At 43.4% G+C, this 21,680-nt stretch overlaps 1 protein-coding gene across 1 annotated transcript in view; it reads left to right on the forward strand.

Annotated features, from left to right (window-relative positions):
- Window positions 1-766: 766 nt before the first annotated feature.
- Window positions 767-21,680, forward strand: part of FREM1 (FRAS1 related extracellular matrix 1) — a 68,278-nt gene continuing 47,364 nt past the window's right edge. Inside the window, exons 1-10 of the mRNA XM_086629399.1 lie at window positions 767-1,086; window positions 7,304-7,398; window positions 7,979-8,280; window positions 8,768-8,964; window positions 9,607-9,930; window positions 11,701-11,809; window positions 12,901-13,032; window positions 19,211-19,555; window positions 20,226-20,368; window positions 20,944-21,140. Of these exons, the coding sequence (XP_086485525.1) occupies window positions 856-1,086; window positions 7,304-7,398; window positions 7,979-8,280; window positions 8,768-8,964; window positions 9,607-9,930; window positions 11,701-11,809; window positions 12,901-13,032; window positions 19,211-19,555; window positions 20,226-20,368; window positions 20,944-21,140 (2,075 nt within the window). The 5' untranslated portion in view covers window positions 767-855. The remainder of the gene's footprint in view (window positions 1,087-7,303; window positions 7,399-7,978; window positions 8,281-8,767; window positions 8,965-9,606; window positions 9,931-11,700; window positions 11,810-12,900; window positions 13,033-19,210; window positions 19,556-20,225; window positions 20,369-20,943; window positions 21,141-21,680) is intronic.

Below are 21,680 nucleotides of genomic sequence, written 5' to 3' on the forward strand. Positions count from 1 at the left end.
ATTACTTTTTTTTTGAGAAAAATAAAAAATTCAGCTTTGTCATGCCATATTATATGTTTCTATGCTGACATTCTGGCATACTTATTATAGCAGGAAGAGTGGAGAGGTGCTGGCAAGGTGCTTTCAACCAAAGGCTGAATTTTTTCCCTCACACTCAATGGCAAAGCAAAATAGCTTTAACAAAAGGCTACTCTCTCTTTATCTCACTTTCAGGTATATTGAATCTATACAAATGCCTACTCCTGCATTTTAAAATTACTTGGATGCTTACTCGCTTTTATTAGTATCTGCTCACTCTAGCGATTAAAAAGACGAGTTACAAAGGATCCTACACAGCAAGCGATTGTTTGTGCATATGGATCAAAGGTGCCTGGAATTTATATTGAGAGCTGATCCCATTGAGGGAGAAATCTCATTTTACATAGCTAATTTTCTGAGCATGCGCGCACTTAATAGTATTCAAAAGTGAAGATAATCTGCTGCTTGAAATGAACTGCAATTGTAAGAAAGGGTGGAAGTTTGTTTTGCCCCAATAGTTACTCAATGACTTATATAAATTTTCTTTTTTTTTTTTTTTTTTCAGGATTAACAAACCTTAGAAGTACTCTCAGAACACATTCATCATTTTGTCAGGCTTGACCAATGAATTTTATAAAAACTCAACGATATTTTGAAAGGTCCCTGTTCAAATTTCAGTCAAGGGGTGCATCTTAGTGGAATACGTGGGACATTGCTACCTGTGACTAACATTTGGGTCCTTCGTTATATGGTGAAAAACTGCTGGTGGAGAGAGAGAAGACTTCTTTTGTGGAGAACATTTTCACTGGTGGAAAAGAGCTGGCATTCCCTCATAACATGAAGGCCTTTGAGAAAAGCTGGTTGTTTCTTCTTCTTCCTGTTGTACTAAGAGTTGCCTGCTCCTCCTTTATTAGTGTCAACCTTGGGGTGAAAGTGATGAAAGGACAGTCTGTCTTCCTGTCAGAAGATGACCTCAAGTTTTCCATCCCCAGAGAGAAGGATGCCTGCAAAGTAGAAGTTGTGATTAATGAGCCAATAACACAGAGGGTTGGGAAACTAACTCCACAGGTATTTGGGCTCCATTGCGCTGCTCTGAGTGTCCACATGTACGCAGATGTGGGAGAAACTAGGAAGAGCTGCTTTATTGATTTTTCTTTGAATAGTGACTAAAAGGCATAAAACTGAACGGCCTGTGAGATTCAGCCTTTTTCTGTAAGTAGCCAGCTGACAGAGAACTGCACCCCTGAAATCAAAAAGCTGAGTTCAATCCAAAAAACACAAGTTCATAAAAGCGGGTTGGGTCAGAGTCTCCTTTCACAAGCAGAGAATGAGTTCTTCAGAACTTTCAGTGAGGAATTGTGCTCCTGTCTCTCAGCTGCTTGTTTTTCATAGATTTCATAGATTTCATAGATTTTCTTGGTTGGAAAAGACCTTAGAGATCATCCAGTCCAACCGTCCCTAATCTCCCATTAAACCATATCCCTAAGTAGTTCATCCACCCTATTCTTAAACACATCCAGGGATGGGGACTCAACCACCTCCCCGGGCAGCCTATTCCAGTGGCTGACAACCCTTTCAGAGAAGAAATTCTTCCTAACATCCAACCTGAACCTCCCCTGACTAAGCTTATACCCATTTCCTCTTGTGCTATCACCCATCACGAATGTAAAGAGCCCCTCCCCCACCTCCCCACCATCCCTTCTCAAGTATTTATAGGCCGTAATCAGGTCTCCCCTCAGCCTCCTCTTCTCCAGGCTAAACAGCCCCAACTCCCTCAGCCGCTCCCCATAAGTTTTATTTTCCAGCCCCTTGACCAGTTTAGTCACCCTTCTCTGGACCCGCTCCAGGAGCTCAATATCTCTCTTAAAGCGAGGGGCCCAAAACTGGGCACAATATTCCAGGTGCAGCCTCACCAGTGCCGAGTACAGGGGCAGGATCACTTCCCTGCTCCTGCTGGTCACACTATTCTTGATACACGCCAGTATCCCATTGGCCTTTTTGGCCACCTGGGCACACTGCTGGCTCATATCAAGCCGGTAGTCAACCAACACCCCCAGGTCCTTCTCCGCCAGGCAGCTCTCCAGCCACTCTTCCCCGAGCCTGTAGCGATGCTTGGGGTTTTTATACCCCAAGTGAAGGACTCTGCACTTTTCCACCATGATGGTAACCAATGCCCCTCAGGTAATCCATAGCCCTCTAGAGCATTTTGCATTTTAGTCACGCAGACACTACTTAGGGAGCAATTAAGAATAATATAATCACAGACAATAAGCACATTGTGTACACCATTGTTTGCTCTGCTCTGCAACAGCTAAATTGCTAGCAGATGGCAATTACATAAAAAAAAAAAGAAAAAGTTTTCTGTTAAAATTTCAAGCTTGTAGGAATAATGAGATGTATTTCACGTATCACTGTTCTGCTACTCATTTGCCTCACAAATCTCCCCACCTGAGTCATAGTATGAAGGAGTTGGAAGTAATGGACATGAAGATGTAATGCAGAGATAAAAGATAAGTGGTTTTAAAACGAACCATAACCACACAGTTTTCGTCCATTTTCAGAAAGTTTTGTTAATTGTACCATGCAGCAGGCACTTTTATATGTATATTGTTTTAAACATCCTCTCTGACGTTTCCGGTGGTCTCTGTGAAGGCTGATGCAGGAGCGCCAGTCTCAGCAGATTTTTTCAAAGCTTCTGGCTTGGTCATCATCATTATTTTTGCTGACCACTGACAAGCCCTTCAGCTGGACCAGCACTCAGAAGGAGCAGAGGCACGCCAGAGAAAACTGGAGGCGATGAGCAGGACAACATGTGATCTTCTCTAGAGACTGGCCCCAAGAGATGCGATGCCTCTGCTGGGACTTCCCCAGGGCTTGCTCTCTGGTCACCACAGGGACTCTGACCGTCGTCCTTGCTCTCTGGTTTCCCAGTCTAGTTTGGCCCATGTGGAGAAAAAGAGCGACTTGCATGTGTCGTTGCAGGCAAATCTCTGCTGTGGGCAAGCTGGCTGGCTGAGTGAGTGACTTTGCTTTTTATTTCTGCCTCAGCCTCTGTGTGCAGCAGGGCCAGCTATTTTGAAAAAGCATCTTTGTCCTTTGTAACCTGACATGCTCCAAGCACAGGGTCAGAGGTAGTTTTCCAGAAACTATACTCACCATACCTTACTTTCTAAAATATCTAGGGTCCTTATCTTTCCCTGCTCCCAACCCCACCTCCATTAGGTGCCCATCCTTTCATGGCCCTGATGTGAGCTGAGGCAGCCAAGCATGGCTCTCGGAGGCTGCAGACACACCTCATCTGGAGGGGTGAGCTCTGCTGGGCAGGCGGCCCTGGGTACCAGGCTGGAGAGCGGCTGCTGGTGGTGCCCCTGGCTGCCATCCTGTTAGAAAAGGTGCCTTCTCCTCTCTGATAGGCAGTCTGGTTATCTCCAGTCATATTTCCTTGCTGGGAAAGAACAAGACAGCATTTGTAAGTTGAGGGCTTCTGTTTTAAGTGACAAAATCCTGAGCTAGATACTGAAAAGTGTTGCCTGAGCTTTCACTGTTCCTGAAAAAAGGTGTCAGAGTCCAGCCCTCCTGGTGCCACTCATGCTGCTTCTACCAGGAAATTCTGCAGCCAGAAAATGGCTCTGGTCTGACCTGTTTTACAGCCATTAAAGTGAGTAATGTCCTAGGAATGTATGACAATTTAATTATAAATTGTAATTGAAAAGCAGTTGAAGTAGAAAAAAACAAAGCTAGAGAGTAATTAGGAAAAGATTTACATGTCCTTTGTCTTACCCAGCGAATTTATAGACAATTGGAGTTGCCTGTTCATATAAAAGGAAAACATATTAGGAAATAAAACAGATGTTTCTTTTTGCAAAGCAGATTGTGTCTTATACACATATAAAATGACTGTCAGTCATTGGTAGCAGACCTTTGTGGAAAGGTCCTTTGTTTTCCATCCTCTTGTCATCAATTAAGAGATGGAACTAATGATGTCTTAGAAAGAAATTAATTCTTTGATATGATAAACGGTCTCCTTTACAGTAGGCAGTCCCCTCTGGTACGAACAGGGATGCATCTTCTAAGCAGTATCTTACTGTCAGGTGCACACCCGACCTATACATCACCAAAAACCCTACTGACTTTGAGGACTCCACACTGACTTACATCAGCGAAGAATCTAATCTTCAGCATACAACATTAAACCCCTGGAAGCTGTAATATGAGTGGCTTTTGTATATAATGTCCTTTTTTTCTCTTTAAGGTAATGCATCACCTAACTACTTCTCTTATTTTTTTTTCTTTTATGTAGGATATCACTTAGGACTGTCTAGTTATTAAATCACCTTCCTTTATGTTAGCTTGTATTAAGAAAGAAAGACATTAAGTAAGAACAAGACATATTTGCTGTTTGTTAAATACTGAAAAATAATTAACCATATTTATGTGACATTTGAAAACAATACACAACAGAACAGCCACAACATAGGCAAAATCTTCATCATATAAGAAAAATTTTGTTTTTCACAAACTGTTCTCGTCCTTCCTTTTTAAGCAGTCCCAACAAAGGTAATCCATCATACATTCCATAACATCATATATTATGGATTATTCCAAGATTATTTTAGCCAATAGAAAGAGTGGTAAATCCATGTATATGTATCTGACAATCAACTAACTCATTACTTAAAAAAAAAAAGAGAATAGTTTGTACAATGTACTTCTTGATGAAAGTTGAAACCAGGGAATACATTTTAAAATCACTAGGAATATAGAACAATTACCACATAGCTTGAGCATCTGAGAATAACTTCAGTGGAAGTGGACACTGCCAGTAATAATGAAAGCTGATAAACTCTAATTATTTTTCCGTTATAGAAAGATGCAAGCTCTAGTTCTGTGTAATGCCTAGAAACAAATGTCACTAGTTCTCATATGATGCACTTCATATAACTACCCACTAACCACTAATTTATATACCCCACTATATGGGGTATAAAAACCCCAAGCATCGCTATAGGCTCGGAGAAGAGTGGCTGGAGAGCTGCCTGGCGGAGAAGGACCTGGGGGTGTTGGTTGACTACCGGCTTGATATGAGCCAGCAGTGTGCCCAGGTGGCCAAAAAGGCCAATGGGATACTGGCGTGTATCAAGAATAGTGTGACCAGCAGGAGCAGGGAAGTGATCCTGCCCCTGTACTCGGCACTGGTGAGGCCGCACCTGGAATATTGTGTCCAGTTTTGGGCCCCTCGCTTTAAGAGAGATATTGAGCTCCTGGAGCGAGTCCAGAGAAGGGCGACTAAACTGGTCAAGGGGCTGGAAAATAAAACTTATGAGGAGCGGCTGAGGGAGTTGGGGCTGTTTAGCCTGGAGAAGAGGAGGCTGAGGGGAGACCTGATTACAGCCTACAAATACTTGAGAAGGGATGGTGGGGAGGTAGGGGAAGGGCTCTTTACATTCGTGATGGGTGATAGAACAAGAGGAAACGGGTATAAGCTTAGTCAGGGGAGGTTCAGGTTGGATGTTAGGAAGAATTTCTTCTCTGAAAGGGTTGTCAGCCACTGGAATAGGCTGCCCAGGGAGGTGGTTGAGTCCCCATCCCTGGATGTGTTTAAGAATAGGGTGGATGAACTACTTAGCAATATGGTTTAATGGGAGATTAGGGACGGTTGGACTGGATGATCTCTAAGGTCTTTTCCAACCTAGAAAATCTATGAAATTTAGCAATTTAAGTGTCATTTTATTTTTACACTGAAAGAGCATCCAAAGACTTTCCCTATGTTCTGCACTTCCAGTCAACCTTTCAGAACTTCACTAAAAGCTCCCTCCTGCTTAATTGTTCTCCAAAGTGCTTGGGGAGATGTAGGAAACGCAGGCATGCCATTTCATTTTCAGGATTCTTTCGGTGTATTTTAAGAAATGACTTGCAGTAAGAAATGACTTCTTTCTGCAAAAAGATGTGGTTTGTCAGTCAGCCGCATGTGTATATTAATCCTTATTAGTTACAGCCTCATCAGGTCTATCAGTGAATGCTGAACAGATTTTATTTTAGTCCATAGAATAACTAATCATATGTGAATACTGCTCATGAGAACAGTATCAAAACATTTAGTTCCACAGTGAGACACTCAGCAAAAGCAAAAAATAGCTTTTGCCTTCTTGCTGACAAGAATATGCCCTGTGGCTCTGTAGATAGGAAACATGAGTATCCTTCACCTGTGCATGGGCTGTGTAGAGGTTCTCTGTTATCACAAGGACAACATAGACATAGTCTTATCAACGCTAGGAGCTTTCAGCTGTTAAACCCCATAAAGAAACAGAGCTAGGTGGGAACTGCAATTTGCCCAACCTGCAAATGGGCATGTGTGAGGACATGAAAACTCTATGCCTCAGAATCCAAATCCCTGCTCCATTTGGAGAGCGTCAGAACTCTCCAAAGCAATCTTTTTTTCATTTGGGCCAGGCGTTTTTCCTTATTGCCTTACTTTCACAAGTCAACAAACCATTAAGTAAAACCATCAGCCTGAAACAAGTGTCTGTGTTAGATGGTAAAACCATTGCCAGCCATCTTTGCCAATCTGACCCTGTATCAGGTGTGTCATAAGAATTAGTCTCTTTTGAACGAGCTGGTGGACACAATACAGAAATTCTGCTTGCTTTTATGCTGTGAGATTACACTGAAATTTGAGCTGGGTGTTGGTATGGAACAGGGTTGACATCTGGCCTGGTAAAAGACTACTGGTACAAAGTCAGTGTTCCGAAAACACGTTAACAAATCCGAGCTAGAAAAGTTTCCAACAAAGAAGTTTTGCAGGATCATACTTTCGCAGTCCAATGGTAGTGACCATAACACAGGATTTACTGTATAATCAAGCTATTGCCACGAGCAACTTTAAAAGCTAATAAATCTAACATTATACTACAGGAACTGTTGGCTTTTCAGATCCACTGCAGTGCTCCCACTGAATGCAGCTGCATCCAGAAGACCACAGGCTGTGGTGGTAGAGAAGTGTGCTCTCAAACTATTTGTTGTGCTGGAGGAGGGACTTGGCAGCCTGAAACAATCACATTTATATGCCCATTCTTCTGTAGAGTGCCAAGTGGCCACATTAAAGTGGTTGCTCTGGCTTTCACTGGGAGACCACAAAATGTGTGAATACCTATTCATAGAAATAAACTACAGATTAAAAATTTCCTTATTCTGATGCATTCCTGACAGTCAAGAGAGAAGTGGAATAGAAGCCGTGAAGTTAACATCCTTGACAGTGTTGTACTTGTCTATTCTTTCTCCTTCACAGGTTTTTGACTGTCACTTCCTTCCTAATGAAGTCAAATACACCCACAACGGCTGTCCGATTTTAGATGAAGACACAGTCATACTTAGGCTGTACAGGTAAGCAGAGGTGGGAGATGACACTTCATTGTTAGCAGGAGAACAGCTGCCTTCAAGAAGTGCAAGCGGCTCATCCTTCGTGGTAAATGTGTGTTCTGCTGTACATATCATAACCACTCAGATTCAGTAACAGCATCGTTAGTCAACAAGTGACCATTTGTTTACAGAAAGCTTTGTCACGATGTATTTCAGATACACTCAAACAATGTGCTTGTTAGTACTAATAAATATTATGTACTGCTTGTTCGTTTCGGAAACCCAGTGATTTTTCTTTTTATTACTGAAAGTGACAACAGTACTTTCAGAGCACTGTATGCTCTATGCTGTCCTGTTGATAGGGTCACAGACCCTTGTATATACACAGCATGTAACCTCTTCCTTTGTACAAACACCCTTTTTACAAGTATGAGGAGGTGGGCAGCAGTGTCTGACACCTCATTGTGTCTGGCGATCTGGGGTTTGAGGGCGCATGAGAGAAAGGGGTTCAAGTAATTCAATTTAGACGGTGAGGTCAATGCCAAACTCTCAGAGCAACAGAAGATGAGATGAAGCATAACTAATTTCTTTCTGTCACCTGCAGGTTTACAGAAACTGAAACGTTTGTAGAAACATTCACTCTCCATGTCCAGTTACTTGAGCCAGACTGTAACATCATCAAAACGCGCTCCCGCACCCTGGTGGTCCCTGAGTACTATGGTCTGTCCAGGGTGATTGACAAGAATGTCCTCACTTTTGACTATGACAGGAAGATAAATCTGGATTGCACTATTTCCATAGCCGCTTCGGAAACCCACCTGCCTGCTCATGGCCAGCTCATCACTGGGGAAGTGCAGCACGAGCAGCTTCGTGGAGATCAGCCACAGAGCTTCTTCCCTGGTCCTAGTACGATGTGCTTTAGTTGTTTGCATTAGCAGGTTCAAAGAGATCTGGCAGATTAAGTCTGCAGCAGAGGGTTGCTTCAGACGTGCTGGGTAGGAGTGGGTTATCTGAAGTTTAATAAACAGCTTGAGCTATCATGGAAACTGAAAGGAACAAGAAGTTTGAGTGGGGCACAATGCAGATCATAGATGTGAGTCAGTAATTCTGCCCCGAGTGGAGTCTGGTTTTGGCTTCTAGACATGTGGACCAATGTGATGGCTTTGGAGTGCCAAGACTCAGCAGAAACAGCACAGGGAGTTGTGGAGGCAGCACCTACCCAAGACATCAAGGGAGGCTGGAGTTGGAAGATGTCAGCTGAAAATGAAATCCTTTAGGAAAAGTCAAGTCAGAAAAGGAGTCTTTATTAGGGCTAGGTTAGCTATACAGACAGGCTTCCCATGTTGGTTTCTGCTCCGGTAATGGTTTCACTGTTGCTTCTGTTGGGTTACAGAGCACAGCCTAGGCCAGCAGTGCAGAAATGGGAGCTGCGTGCTGGGACTGGGCATCATTCACAACACAAAAATGAGCTGCGAGGAATTCCTGAGGATGGGGATTCGATATCAGCACCTTGACCCTCCCTCGCCTGACACTGACTATATTCCCGTGAGGCTGGATCTCACAGACACCAGAAGCAAAACCCTGCACAAGGTAGACTTTTACACAACTTTACAATGTCTGATTATCTTCCTGGTTTTCAAAAAAAAAAAAAAATCAGATTTGTTACTCCCTTTCACATTTGAAAAGAGGTCGTGATCCTGAAAACTTGTTCAGTTCTTACAATGTTGCCAGCTGGGCAAATGAAATATGTGTCTACCTGCCTTTATGCTTAGAGCATTATAGCTACAGAGAAACACCTCTGGTTGTTTACTGGCAGGCATAAGCAGTTTAACCTGAAAGCAAAATTAATTCTGGCATAGTTCTACTTCTAGAGCATGAGCTGCACTGACTTCAACATATATCGTAATTAATTAGTTAAGATCTGTGTTAACATATTCAGATAATAATAATGGCTTGCACATGTTTCTGTCAGGTAAAGTTACTCATTAAACTCACATCAAATTAAGCAAGTTGTTTCAGCCCAAAATTAAGACTAGTGAACCTGGAAGACCTTTTCATGAGGTCTGAATATTTACTTTAGGCATTTTCTCATTAAAATATTTGAAGTTTTCCTTTAAAAAAAGATATTGCTTTAACATGTACCCCAACTAGCTATGTGAAGGTAATGGAAATTGAATTTATTTTGTTTGCTTCACTTTGTCTTTTCAGTTGTCTCATTTTTTCCTGTTGTAGACTGAGTATGCATGGATCCCTGTTCAGATTAAAGGTGCTATTCCCAATCAAATACCCAAAGCTGCCTCAATGGCAAAGTTCAACCTGGAAGTAGATCAATTTATTTTAACCCCCCTTACAACCACAACTGTTGATGCTGAAGACAACGAAACTCCAAAGTCCCTGCTTGTGTTCAACATTACCAAGCCACCTGCACAGGGCTTCATCACTCATCTATCTGACCATACAAAAGCTGTTGGCTCCTTCACATGGAAAGATCTCAGTGACATGCTCATTGCTTATCAGCCTCCAAATAACAGCCACACAGAGAGAAGGAATTATGAGGTAACAGTATGAGCATTTGCTGGTTTTCACCTCCTTAAGATTCAGTAAGATGTAAATAAATGCATCAATTTGTAATTAATATTTTTTTGGGGAAAAAAATAATGTTACTCATATGTAATGCAAGAGCAGAGGTAAAATCTGTTACCACTTTCACCTGTGACTCATCAACTTCACTGTCTAACACGAATCAGGTATTTGTTGCTCACTAGTGAAGAATTTCTTTGCACTGAAAGATTTTTTATCCCTCTGACTGAGAATATCTAATCTGGATTTTTTGCTGCTTCTTTTCTTCTTTTATTTTAATTTTTTCATGAAGGGAATAGGAGAATAACACTACTTGTAGTCTAACCAAGAGCCTTTGGAAGGATGAGTGGTCCCTTTTCCAAATAGCTTTTTTCTCTACATGGCAGTTCTGATCCCTGTGACCTGTGGACAGGTGGCATATTTAAAGCCATGAAAGATGGACCAGCTAAATGTCAGGATTGCCATTTGATCTTGCACCCTATCTACTGCGGCAATGGCAGTACAGGGATAACAAAAAGGGACTCCCAACAGCTCCTGCTGGGAGGAGTAAAAGCGTGTCACTAACATGGAGAACATGCTGCAAACAGTGAGAGCAGGCTGGTATCTGCAGGGTCTGGAGTAAGTGAGTAAATAAACAGCACCGACCTGTGAGATCAAGGCTGCAGGACTGTGTTCATGTTTTATGGAAGTGAACAGAGCACCACTTCTACCTTTTCCGTGTTGGCTCCTAGGGATGTTTCTCCCTCCAGGTCTGTCACAGAGTGCTGATGGTGAACATCCCCTACTTCGGGTACAGTGTTACTTTATTTTGTCAGTATAGTGCTGCTAGATATTTCGTATAATTAATTCAGTAGTGTGCCAGCACTCTAAGAGATAAGCGTAGTCTTAAAAAGGAGGTACAAGAGGAAGAGAAATGAATTAAAGGAGTATATAAATATGCTAATAGTTATAAAATAACTGATAACATGGTTAAGCAATAACCCAAACAAAACATAGTGGTTGGTGCTAAACCAACGAAACAGAAGAGACGTAATGAAACTGAAGAGGAAGAAAATCAGAGCAAGGTAAGCTGGCGAAAGAGTGTTCTGGAAAGCAGAGTAACAGTAAGTTTAGTACTCAATGCTGACAAGACTTGTCTTTTTTTAACCTTGGCTGTCACAGAAACCTCCTTTCTTTTTGTTTCCTTAGTGTGAGGATTAGTCGTCCTACCAAACCACCCACTCCTCAAGTGCCTTTTCTCTGTTCTGCTTTCAGCATTGTTTGATCAGAGGTTCAAGAATTTGACAATTCAAGAGTTTCACAAGTCAAGAATTTGACATTTTCTTTCTTTTTATGACTTTTTTCTGTGCCAGCCCACATCTTTCATAATATTTTTGGTCCTACGTACATTAAAAGAGTGGTAAATGCCCCTTCCCCCTCTTATTACTATAAAAAAAGCACTATGTTAATCCCTGAGTTAATCATACCCCAAACAACAGTGAAAATGCTTGTCTTTCCCATTATTTTCTACACATTGCTAACTAACTTTCCCAGCATTCACTGTGAAAAGCACAGAAGTCAGATACTTAATTTAGTTCAGAACCTCAAAGATTCTTTTTAGAAACTATATCAAATTTTGTTTGTTAACATATTATCAGAAGACCTTAAGATCTCTCAGGTAAGAACACACTATGTTTTTTGAGCTATAGTTGGTTTTCAGGCTCTCTTTTTTTTTCCCAATAAATAGTTTGTCTGTTTTCACAACAGGTGGAGTTTGAGGTTCATGACTTCTACTTTGAAAGGAGTTTACCAGTTACTGTGCAGCTTTCTATCAGAACAACAGATACAAATGCTCCTCGGGTTTCATGGAATACAGGTGAGATCTCTTTTCCTCAGTTTACTTTGCTACAGAATTTACAATGCTTCAATGCAGACAGTTGACAAAGCTCTAAAATTCAGATTTACACCTGGAGTTTAAGCATAATTGAATTGAGGGATTATAAATCTATTTTTCTTCTTTATCCATTTTGAGAGAAACATGTTACAACAACTTGAAAAAATCTTAAGATTGAACTGGAATGAAAAAGAGGGAAAAAAGAGAGTTACAGGAAAATCAGGATTTCTGTATATAGCATTTTCTTCAAGAATGAACTGAACATAAACCAGGATAAATCGTAAAGAAAAGTATGTAATGAAACAGGAGTAGTAGACTAGTGCATGGGAAAGACAAAGGCTGGATGGTATTGTTTAAAGTGGAAATCAACAAAAATGAACAACTAGAAAAAGAGGACATGATACACCACCAGTCATTTGAAGCCTGGAAACTTTACAGGGTTAAGGCTAACTCAAAGAGATTTATAATGCCTGCTGTGGAGAGGGGATAGGATCTCCCATCTAGAGTGAAACGTACATTGATATTTAATCATCAAAAGGCAAATGTGTAAGATCGAAGAAGCCTGGAAGTTAACACCAGAGAGTCTTCTCACAGAAGAAAAGGGAAGGAGCTGAGAAGGAGAGGCCTCATGTCTCCCGGAGAAGCCCCACCTGAAATGACTCTCTGAGTAAAAAGAAGAGATACTGTCCTCTGTCAGGAAGATCAACATATATTTTTAAATGCAGACTCACTAAAGAAGCTGAATGCCCAGTTTCAGAAATTGTGGGATGGCCAGGGCAACACTCCAATTTGTGTAAATGTCCAGAATTGTGCCTAGATAGTCTATCAGATCATTGGGAGACAGAATACCTTATTTCTCTTAAGTCCTTGAAGACAGTTGACTAAGGCAAGCATGTCAGCATAAAAGCTGATATCAAGCTTTTAAGCTGGCCTTGAAATGTCTGTCATAGGTAGATATGTAGATGGAATTAAACGTGGTGCTTCTCCTGACTGCAAAAAAGTTTGGAAAGGTTAGGTGCTGACAGCTCGAATGTCACAGACACGTTGGTGCAATAACGCTCCGCTCTTCGCAGGCCTCAACCTCCTGGAAGGGCAATCCCGACCGATCACATGGCAGCACTTCCAAATTGTAGACAACGACGACATCCAAAATGTCCGCTTGGTCACAGTTGACGGCTTACAGCATGGGCGGCTCACAGTGAGAGGTAAATCATTTCCACTCAGGGATTTGGAAACATGTTCTCCGGTGACAACTGGCTACGATAACGTGACAGTCGATAAGGCGTTGACAAAGTCTGTCGTGTGTCACTCCCAGCTGCTGCCAGCCTAAGAGACAGATTCACAAGGCAATCAGAGTGCGGAAGGAAATACAGACCCAACAGGCAAACACAGCTGCTCTGACTGAGGAGCCCCCACCCTTTCCTCGCCTGGCCGGGAAGAAGAATTCAGGAGGGAATGAGGAATGGCAGCAGGTCCCTGCCCGGCAGGCCTGCCCCCTCTACTCCCACATCTACCTCCCAGGTTCCGTTGCATAACAGATATGAAGCTCTGCAAGTGGAACCGACCCCCAGGGAGGATCACAACACACACATATTAGAATCCTTCCCAAGGTCCATACATGCCATTAAGACATCCTCAGTTAAGAAGAAAAGGCGGGTGATTGTGTTAGGTGACTCCCTTTTGTGGGGAGGAGAGGGCCCAATTTGTAGACTGGACCCTTTACATAGGGAGGTCTGCTCACTTCCTGGGGCAACAATTAGGGATGTGATAAAAAACTCCCATCTATAGTCAGGCCCACGGATTACTATCCTCTTCTTGTTTTCCAAGTTGGTAATGACTTTAGGAAAAGAAACCTTCGGGCAATTAAGAGGGACCTCAGGGTTTTAGGAAGAATGGTGAAGGGATCGGGGGCCCAAGTGATATTCTCTTCTGTCATACCGACTTTGGGACATGACACGGGATGGAAAACAAAGAGCGAGGATTTAACTAATTGGCTACAAAAGTGGTGTGAGGAACAAAACCTAGGGTTCTTTAACCATGGGCTGACCTTCTCAAGGCCAGGTCTTCTATCCAGGGCTGGGGCAGATTTGTCTTCACAGGGAAGAAGGCTATTTGCTGCAGAACTAGCTGGGATTGTCAATAGAGCTTTAAACTAGATGTGAAGGGGGTGGGGGGCATTGCCAGACTTGGAGGAATAACAGCTGAGGACGGCCCTCCAGTGTCTGAGGAGAGGAGTGTAGGCAGGTACCTTTGGCCTGCCACCTCAGGGATAGTCGGGGGTGGTGTGTGTAGTACGGGGGAACATACAAGTTGCATTGAGGTAAAAGAAAATCCCATAAATAACGGCATAGGTAAAGCTACTCCCCGTAGGGGTGCGATGTGGTCGAGAGCCCAACGTAAGTGCTTCTATACGAACGCACGCAGTATGGGCAATAAACAAGAGGAACTGGAAGCCCTTGTTATCCGGGGAAGCTATGACATAGTTGCCATAACAGAAACATGGTGGGATGACTCGTATAACTGGAGTGCTACCATGGATGGCTACAAGCTCTTCAGGAAGGATAGGAGAGGTAGGAGGGGTGGCGGGGTTGCCCTTTATGTAAGGGAAGGTCTAAACTGCTTAGAGTGTAATGTTGGGGATGACTTGGTGGAGTGTCTGTGGGTGAAAATCAAAGGGGAGCCTATGAAGGCGGATATTGTAGTGGGAATCTGCTACAGGCCACCCTATCAGGAGGGTGAGGCTGACGAACTATTTTTTAAACAACTAGTTTAACAACTAGCTCACTAGCCCCTGTCCTTGTGGGTGACTTTAACCTACCAGATGTCTGCTGGAAGTATAACATGGCAGTCAGAAAACAGTCTAGGCGATTCCTGCAGTGTGTGGAGGACAACTTCCTATCGCAACTGGTCAGTGAACCGACTAGAGAAGGTGCTTCCCTAGACCTGCTGTTTGCAAACAGAGAAGGTCTCATGGGAGATGTGATGGCTGGAGGATGCCTGGGGCATACTGACCATGAGATAACAGAATTCTCAATTCTAGGGGAAGTTAGGAGGGGGAGCACTAAAATGGCCAAGCTGGACTTTGGGAGAGCTGACTTTGGACTGTTTAGAAGTCTGGTCAACAAAGTACAGTGGCAGACAGCCCTCAAGGGTAAGGGGGCGCAGGAGGGCTGGTTACTCCTCAAAAAAAAAAAATTCTGGAGGCACAGGAGCAAGCTGTCCCTGTGTGCTGGAAATCGAGTCGCCAGGGTAGAACACTGGCTTGGATGACCAAGGAGATTTGGGAACACCTCAAAAGAAAAAGGGAAGTCTATAAGTCTTGGAAGAATGGGCAGGCGTCCAGGGAGGACTACAGGGACGATGTTAGGGCATGTAGGGAGATAATCAGGGGGCAAAAGTCCAACTGGAACTTAGACTAGCCTGCTCCGTAAAGGACAACAAAAAGTCCTTCTATAAATACATTAATAACAAAAGGAGGGCTAAAGATCACCTCCAGCCCCTACTGGACTCAGGGGGTATGTTAGTCACTAGGGATGAGGACAAGGCTGAGGTCCTTAATGCCTTCTTTGCCTCAATCTTTAATAATAAGGTCAGTAGTTCCCAGGTGAGCTGGCCTTTGGTGTCTGAGAGCAGGGAGGGAGAACAAATCGAAGCTCCTGTGATCCAAGAGGAACGGGTCAAGGAACTGCTCCTTCAGCTGGATGCCCACAAGTCTATGGGGCCTGATGGCATCCACCCGAGAGTCCTGAGAGAGCTGGCGGATGTCATTGCCAAACCCCTGTCCATTATCTTTGGGCAGCCTTGGCTCACTGGGGAAGTTCCGCTGGACTGGAGGCTGGAGGACGTTACCCCCATTTACAAAAAAGGGCGGAAGGAGGATCCGGGGAACTACAGGCCTGTCAGTTTGACCTCGGTGACGGGCAAAGTCATGGAACAGGTTCTCTTGAGTGCTATTAATGAGCACATACAGGTTAACCGGGTGATCAGGCCCAGTCAACATGGGTTTATGAAAGGCAGAACTTGCCAATCAAATTTGATCACCTTCTATGATGGGGTGGCCCTCCTGGTTGACGAGGGAAGGGCTGTGGATGTAGTTTTCCTTGACCTCGGTAAAGCCTTTGATACAGTCTCTCATAGTGTTCTGGTTGAGAAACTGGTAACTGCTGGCCTGGATAGGCACACCCTCCTTTGGGTTAAAAACTGGCTGGAGGGCCGGGCCCAAAGAGTGGTGGTAAATGGGGCTAAATCCGGCTGGAGGCCGGTCACCAGTGGGGTTCCCCAGGGCTCAGTGCTGGGTCCGGTTCTGTTTAACATCTTTATCAATGACCTGGATGAGGGGATTGAATGTACCCTCAGTAAGTTTGTGGACGACACCAAGCTGGGAGGCTGTGTCGATCTGCTCGAGGGTAGGGAGGCCCTTCAGAGGGATTTGAACAGACTGGATCGTTGGGCTGAGGCCAATGGCATGAGCTTTAATAAGGCCAAGTGCAGAGTCCTTCACTTGGGGTATAAAAACCCCAAGCATCGCTATAGGCTCGGAGAAGAGTGGCTGGAGAGCTGCCTGGCGGAGAAGGACCTGGGGGTGTTGGTTGGCTACCAGCTTGATATGAGCCAGCAGTGTGCCCAGGTGGCCAAGAAGGCCAATGGGATACTGGCGTGTATCAAGAATAGTGTGACCAGCAGGAGCAGGGAAGTGATCCTGCCCCTGGACTCGGCACTGGTGAGGCCACACCTGGAATATTGTGTCCAGTTTTGGGCCCCTCGCTTTAAGAGAGATATTGAGCTCCTGGAGCAGGTCCAGAGAAGGGCGACTAAACTGGTCAAGGGGCTGGAAAATAAAACTTATGGGGAGCGGCTGAGGGAGTTGGGGCTGTTTAGCCTGGAGAAGAGGAGGCTGAGGGGAGACCTGATTACAGCCTACAAATACTTGAGAAGGGATGGTGGGGAGGTGGGGGAGGGGCTCTTTACATTAGTGATGGGTGATAGGACAAGAGGAAATGGGTATAAGCTTAGTCAGGGGAGGTTCAGGTTGGATGTTATGAAGTATTTCTTCTCTGAAAGGGTTGTCAGCCACTGGAATAGGCTGCCCAGGGAGGTGGCTGAGTCCCCATCCCTGGATGTGTTTAAGAAAAGGGTGGATGAACTACTTAGGGATATGGTTTAATGGGGGATTAGGGATGGTTGGACTGGATGATCTCTAAGGTCTTTTCCAACCTAGAAAGTCTATGAATCTATGAATCTGGATGCACAGTAAGAAATTAAAAAACTCACAAGCTCATAAAGACAGAAAGTTGCATAGCTTAGACACTTCTGCAAATAGTGTATTTATGCCGTCCATGTCCTTAAACGGGAGGCACTAGTAAGTCTGGCATTTTGCCTACACACCGCTCTAATTTGAAAATGAAATCGGTCCTTCCTTTCTTCACTGGAGGTGCATTCATTGACCGGCTTCCCCCGCTGCAGCTGTGCTAGGCACGGGGGTTCAAACAAGAGTATTGAAAAATTCAGTATTTAAGCTTTTATTTCCTTAACTTACATTTAAATCCCAAAGCCGAAATTTTAAAGAAATCAGCTATGCTTTCATCGAGCAGCCATGACCTAGGCGATGTGCAGTCACTGTATTTTCACTTACATCTTTGCTCTAAGATGCTAAGGAATGCCAAGTGATTTTCAGTTGTTGGCAAATACATATGACATTTGGATATGATTGTTATTTACCGGCAGCTTTAAGGTTTATTTCAAACAGTGGTAATTAAATTGGGCTTCTAATTCGTTAGCCTTCTGCATTGTCAATATTACTGATTCAGCTTCGCAATCTCATGAGTCAGCACAGTGCTGCTCTCTTTGGGAAAATGGTTAGGTAAAAAAAGTCACTCTGCTGTTGGCAGGGTGGAAAGCTGCTGCCACTATCAATGCTGATTTTTTTGATAGTTAAATGCATTCATGTAAAATGCATAGCCTAGAGACAAAGCAAGTATTTAAAGAAAAGGGGAAGGTGGTGCTTGGAATTTAGCGGAAACAGAAACTATTCAGAAGTACATTTCATCTCAGGAAACTACTGCCAACGAGTTCAGTGTCTGCACTATTCTCCACTATCATGCTACAAACAGAAACTCTGAGGTGTCAGCAATTTTTGATGGGCTCTGCCCCAGAGATGGTGTTACAGGGGGGCTGTGCAGACAGCCAGGGAGTGAGCTGCAGGCTGTAGAGCAGCAGACCAGTTGCACCTGCAGAAGCAGGCAGAGCCCGGCACCCATCTCATGGTGGCAGTCCCATCCTTGCATGTGGGCCCCTGGGGTTTCTCCGCCTCCTATGGGCCAGCCAGGGGTGGGTATTTCTGCTCCTGTGACCGTGCTTTATTCTTTTTTACGTGTCTGCATAGGCACATGCAAAGGAAACCATCACCACATTTTTTGGCAGTTGCCTTTTTAGTCTAGCAAGCACTGACTGGTGTCTAAACTTCAAAGGAAGGCTCAGGTTCAGCCCTCCAGCTGCACCATAACTCTAATGCTGCTGGCAAACAGTCTGAGCCACTGCCCACTGAGTCAGCAGAGGGATTCCTGTTAACTGCAGGGAACACTGAACCAACCCAATGTTTTGAATGCTCTTTTGGTAATGCCAGTCCTAGAGCTAAAGGAAAGCCCTGAAAGAAAGAGGTACGTATAGCGATGTTGCCTGCCTTCTGTCACCTTTAATAGGTTTTTGTTCAGTGATGACACAATTATTTCTCCATCCTAAAGTTTGCCCATAATTCTCTTAAAGTAAGGAGTAACGGGAGTGGGTGGTGGTCTCTGCTGATGCTATACAGCATGGAGGGCAAAACGAGATTTTCCTTCGAGGTCCTGGGAAGATCATCTTCCAGCACCAACTTGCAGTTCTGGAAAACTTTAACCTGCCTGATCATTTGTGTGCGTGCATAACATGCCTAGTGAAGCAGAGGTGCAAATTGTCTTATTATAGACATTTACCTCCATATGCAGAAAAAACAAGACCCACAAAGGTTATTTTTTACTTACAATGAAGTGATGAGCTGTAATTACAAAGCATATTCTCTTTAATGCTTAAAATACATGTGAAATGTTCTGATATGAAAGTAAGAGGTCGACATGAAAGTGGAAACAGTTGCAGCTAAAAATCCTTGATATTTCCAGTTACCTTTAGTGCAATGGACATTTGGAGGATTTTCTCTGCTACCATAGCTGTGAACTCTGCATTCTCATTTACTATTCCAACTTCTACAAACTTGTTTCCAGTAGGTTTGATTTTTCTAGTTAGAAATGCATTCTCCTTCTGTCCCCCTTAATAACATTCCTATTGGTGGAAGTATTCTCCTCTGGGCTGAAATGAATGTTTTTGATGCATTATCTTCCACCATTTTGACAGGAGGGAAAGGATTCATGTTCACAGTCTTCGACATTCAGGCTGGGGCTGTTCACTACCATCATGATGACAGTGATTCTACTAAGGACTTTGTGGTATTTAGGATTTTTGATGGCCTCCACAGTATTCGCCATAAGTTTCCAATCAACATCCTCCCTAAAGATGACAGCCCCCCATTTCTCGTCAGCAATGTGGTCATTGAAGTTCATGAGGGACAGACAATCCTGATTCAGGGCTCCATGCTTCATGCTTCTGACATGGATTCCAGTGATGATTACATTCTATTCAATATTACCAAGCCACCACAGGCTGGAGAAATCATGAAGAAACCAGGACCAAACTCAATAGGTAATGAAACACATCCACAGAAGTACGTCTTTCTTTGTCCCTTCCTTTTTAAACTACCTTGAATGTCACAGTTAGATAACTTACCTTGGCTCAGGACATATCACGGCAAATTTGTACTGCTTTCATTATAGTGTAAATCTCTATCATTAATTGTTGGTCTCTGCACCAGGGTAATTATACCTGTGAACACAATTTATCCCATAATTCTTCCACTCTGAGTCAATTTCCCTGCTGTAATTTTCTCCTCCAGAAAAATTGGGCTAGTCAGGAGTTACTCTGTCTGCAAAGATAACTGACAAGTTCAAAACTTTTAGATGACATTAACAATGCTAAAAGAGGAAGGAAGCTCTTCTTCCATTTAACTGAATTCAGAAATTCCTTTGCTAGACTGCAAAGGCTGCTAGTCCTATAAATTCTCTTTTGCCCTCTGAACAGGGCCACAGCCTTTCTATGTTGCTTCATTTTTTGAATGATCTTTAAGTGACATAGAAGTCAATGATCTCCATGAAATGTGGAAGACAACGAGTTAACATTTCAAACAGCTTGCCCTAGTTAGAGTGAGAAAGAGGACATCATGCTTCGCTAGTTACTTGTAGAGCTAATGGATTATTTTTATGAATTATTAAAACAATGCACTGTTCAATAGAAAATATATTCTTCAATTCAACAGGGTATTCTGTCAGCAGTTTTCTTCAGAGGGATCTATTTAATGGAATAATTTACTACCATCATTTGGGAGGAGAAGTGTTTGAAGATTCGCTTGAGTTTGTGCTCTGTGATAGCCATGACCCTCCCAACCTCTCAGAGCCACAGGTATGAAACTAGAGCATCTTTGGCAGAGCCCTGCACTCTTCCTTCAAATGGCTGATGATTTTACACCTTCTGACAGACTTTCAAACCAAGTATAGATCTTTGCTGTTTGCCATCACCATCATCACCACAAAAAATGTTCTTCAGAGCTTTTCTTGCTTTCTGTGAGGTAATCATCTCTGCCTGGCTGCAGAGAGACAAGTCCATTGCAAAGACCTTTTCCTACACTGTAAAATAAAATGTTGAAATAAAATTAGATTTAGAGACAGTACAAACAAACTAAATATCCCTCTTAAAGTCAACTGAGAAGAGACTATTTATTTCACCCAGTAGTCCAACTTAACAGAATTTAACTTTGCTTTTAATTTAAAGGGAAACTGCTAAAATTCAAAGGCTTTTCATTTGACTGTTGTGTATCTTCATTACTCCTGTGTTCATGATATGGCATGGCAGCCGCATCCTATATCTCATATTCAGGTGATCCACTTACTTCCATGTGAGCATGTTTGTGAACAGCTGCTTGGACAATCTCTTACTGAAAGGAATGGCTGCTGATTTTACTGTCTTCCTGATTCCAGGTGATGATGGTGCACATTATCCCTGTGGATGATCAGCTACCCAGAGAAGCCCCAGGAGTGACCCGTCACCTCGTTGTTAAGGAGACTGAGATTGCTTACCTAACTAAGAAACATCTCCACTTCATAGATGTGGAAGAGCAAGACAGGGAACTCACATACACCATAACCACTTCCCCATTTTTCTCTTGCACACATGGGTAGGTGTGACCTGCCATACCTTTCAAGTGAGACAGGGCAATGACCCATGTAAGAGGAGCGGCCTTAGTGGCAGTACGACGCTTGTGTCTCGGGTTCTTCATCTGTTTGCATAAAGTGCAGGTGACGATAGCTGGGTGCAGATCTCCTGTTGATGATGAAGGGTGAGCTAGAACGGAAAGCAACAGAATAATTCACAGATTAATTAAAAAAAAAAGCATAGTTTAGCAAGAAATCAGAAGGAGGAAAGCATCCAAATCTTTTATTTCTCTTTGTTGGACTTGCATTTCACACTGTGTTGTGGGATCCTGTACAGCCTTGAGTACAAGTCATGGCACCTCTCCTAACTGGTAGAGTGGGCTGACCTGGCCCTGCCCCAGACTGAGAAGATGAGGTGCCATAGCTTTTTCTAGGAAATGTATTATTACCATGGCACTGTGAAGGACTCCTGGTCCTGGACCAGGAACCCATGGAGCAGAATGCAGCTGGAACATGTTATGAGACCAATAGGGGTATGGGATGAATGGGTATAGTAGAAGTTA

This window comes from Tauraco erythrolophus, chromosome Z (genome assembly GCF_009769465.1).
Source record: "Tauraco erythrolophus isolate bTauEry1 chromosome Z, bTauEry1.pri, whole genome shotgun sequence".
NCBI classification, from domain to species: Eukaryota; Metazoa; Chordata; class Aves; order Musophagiformes; family Musophagidae; genus Tauraco; species Tauraco erythrolophus.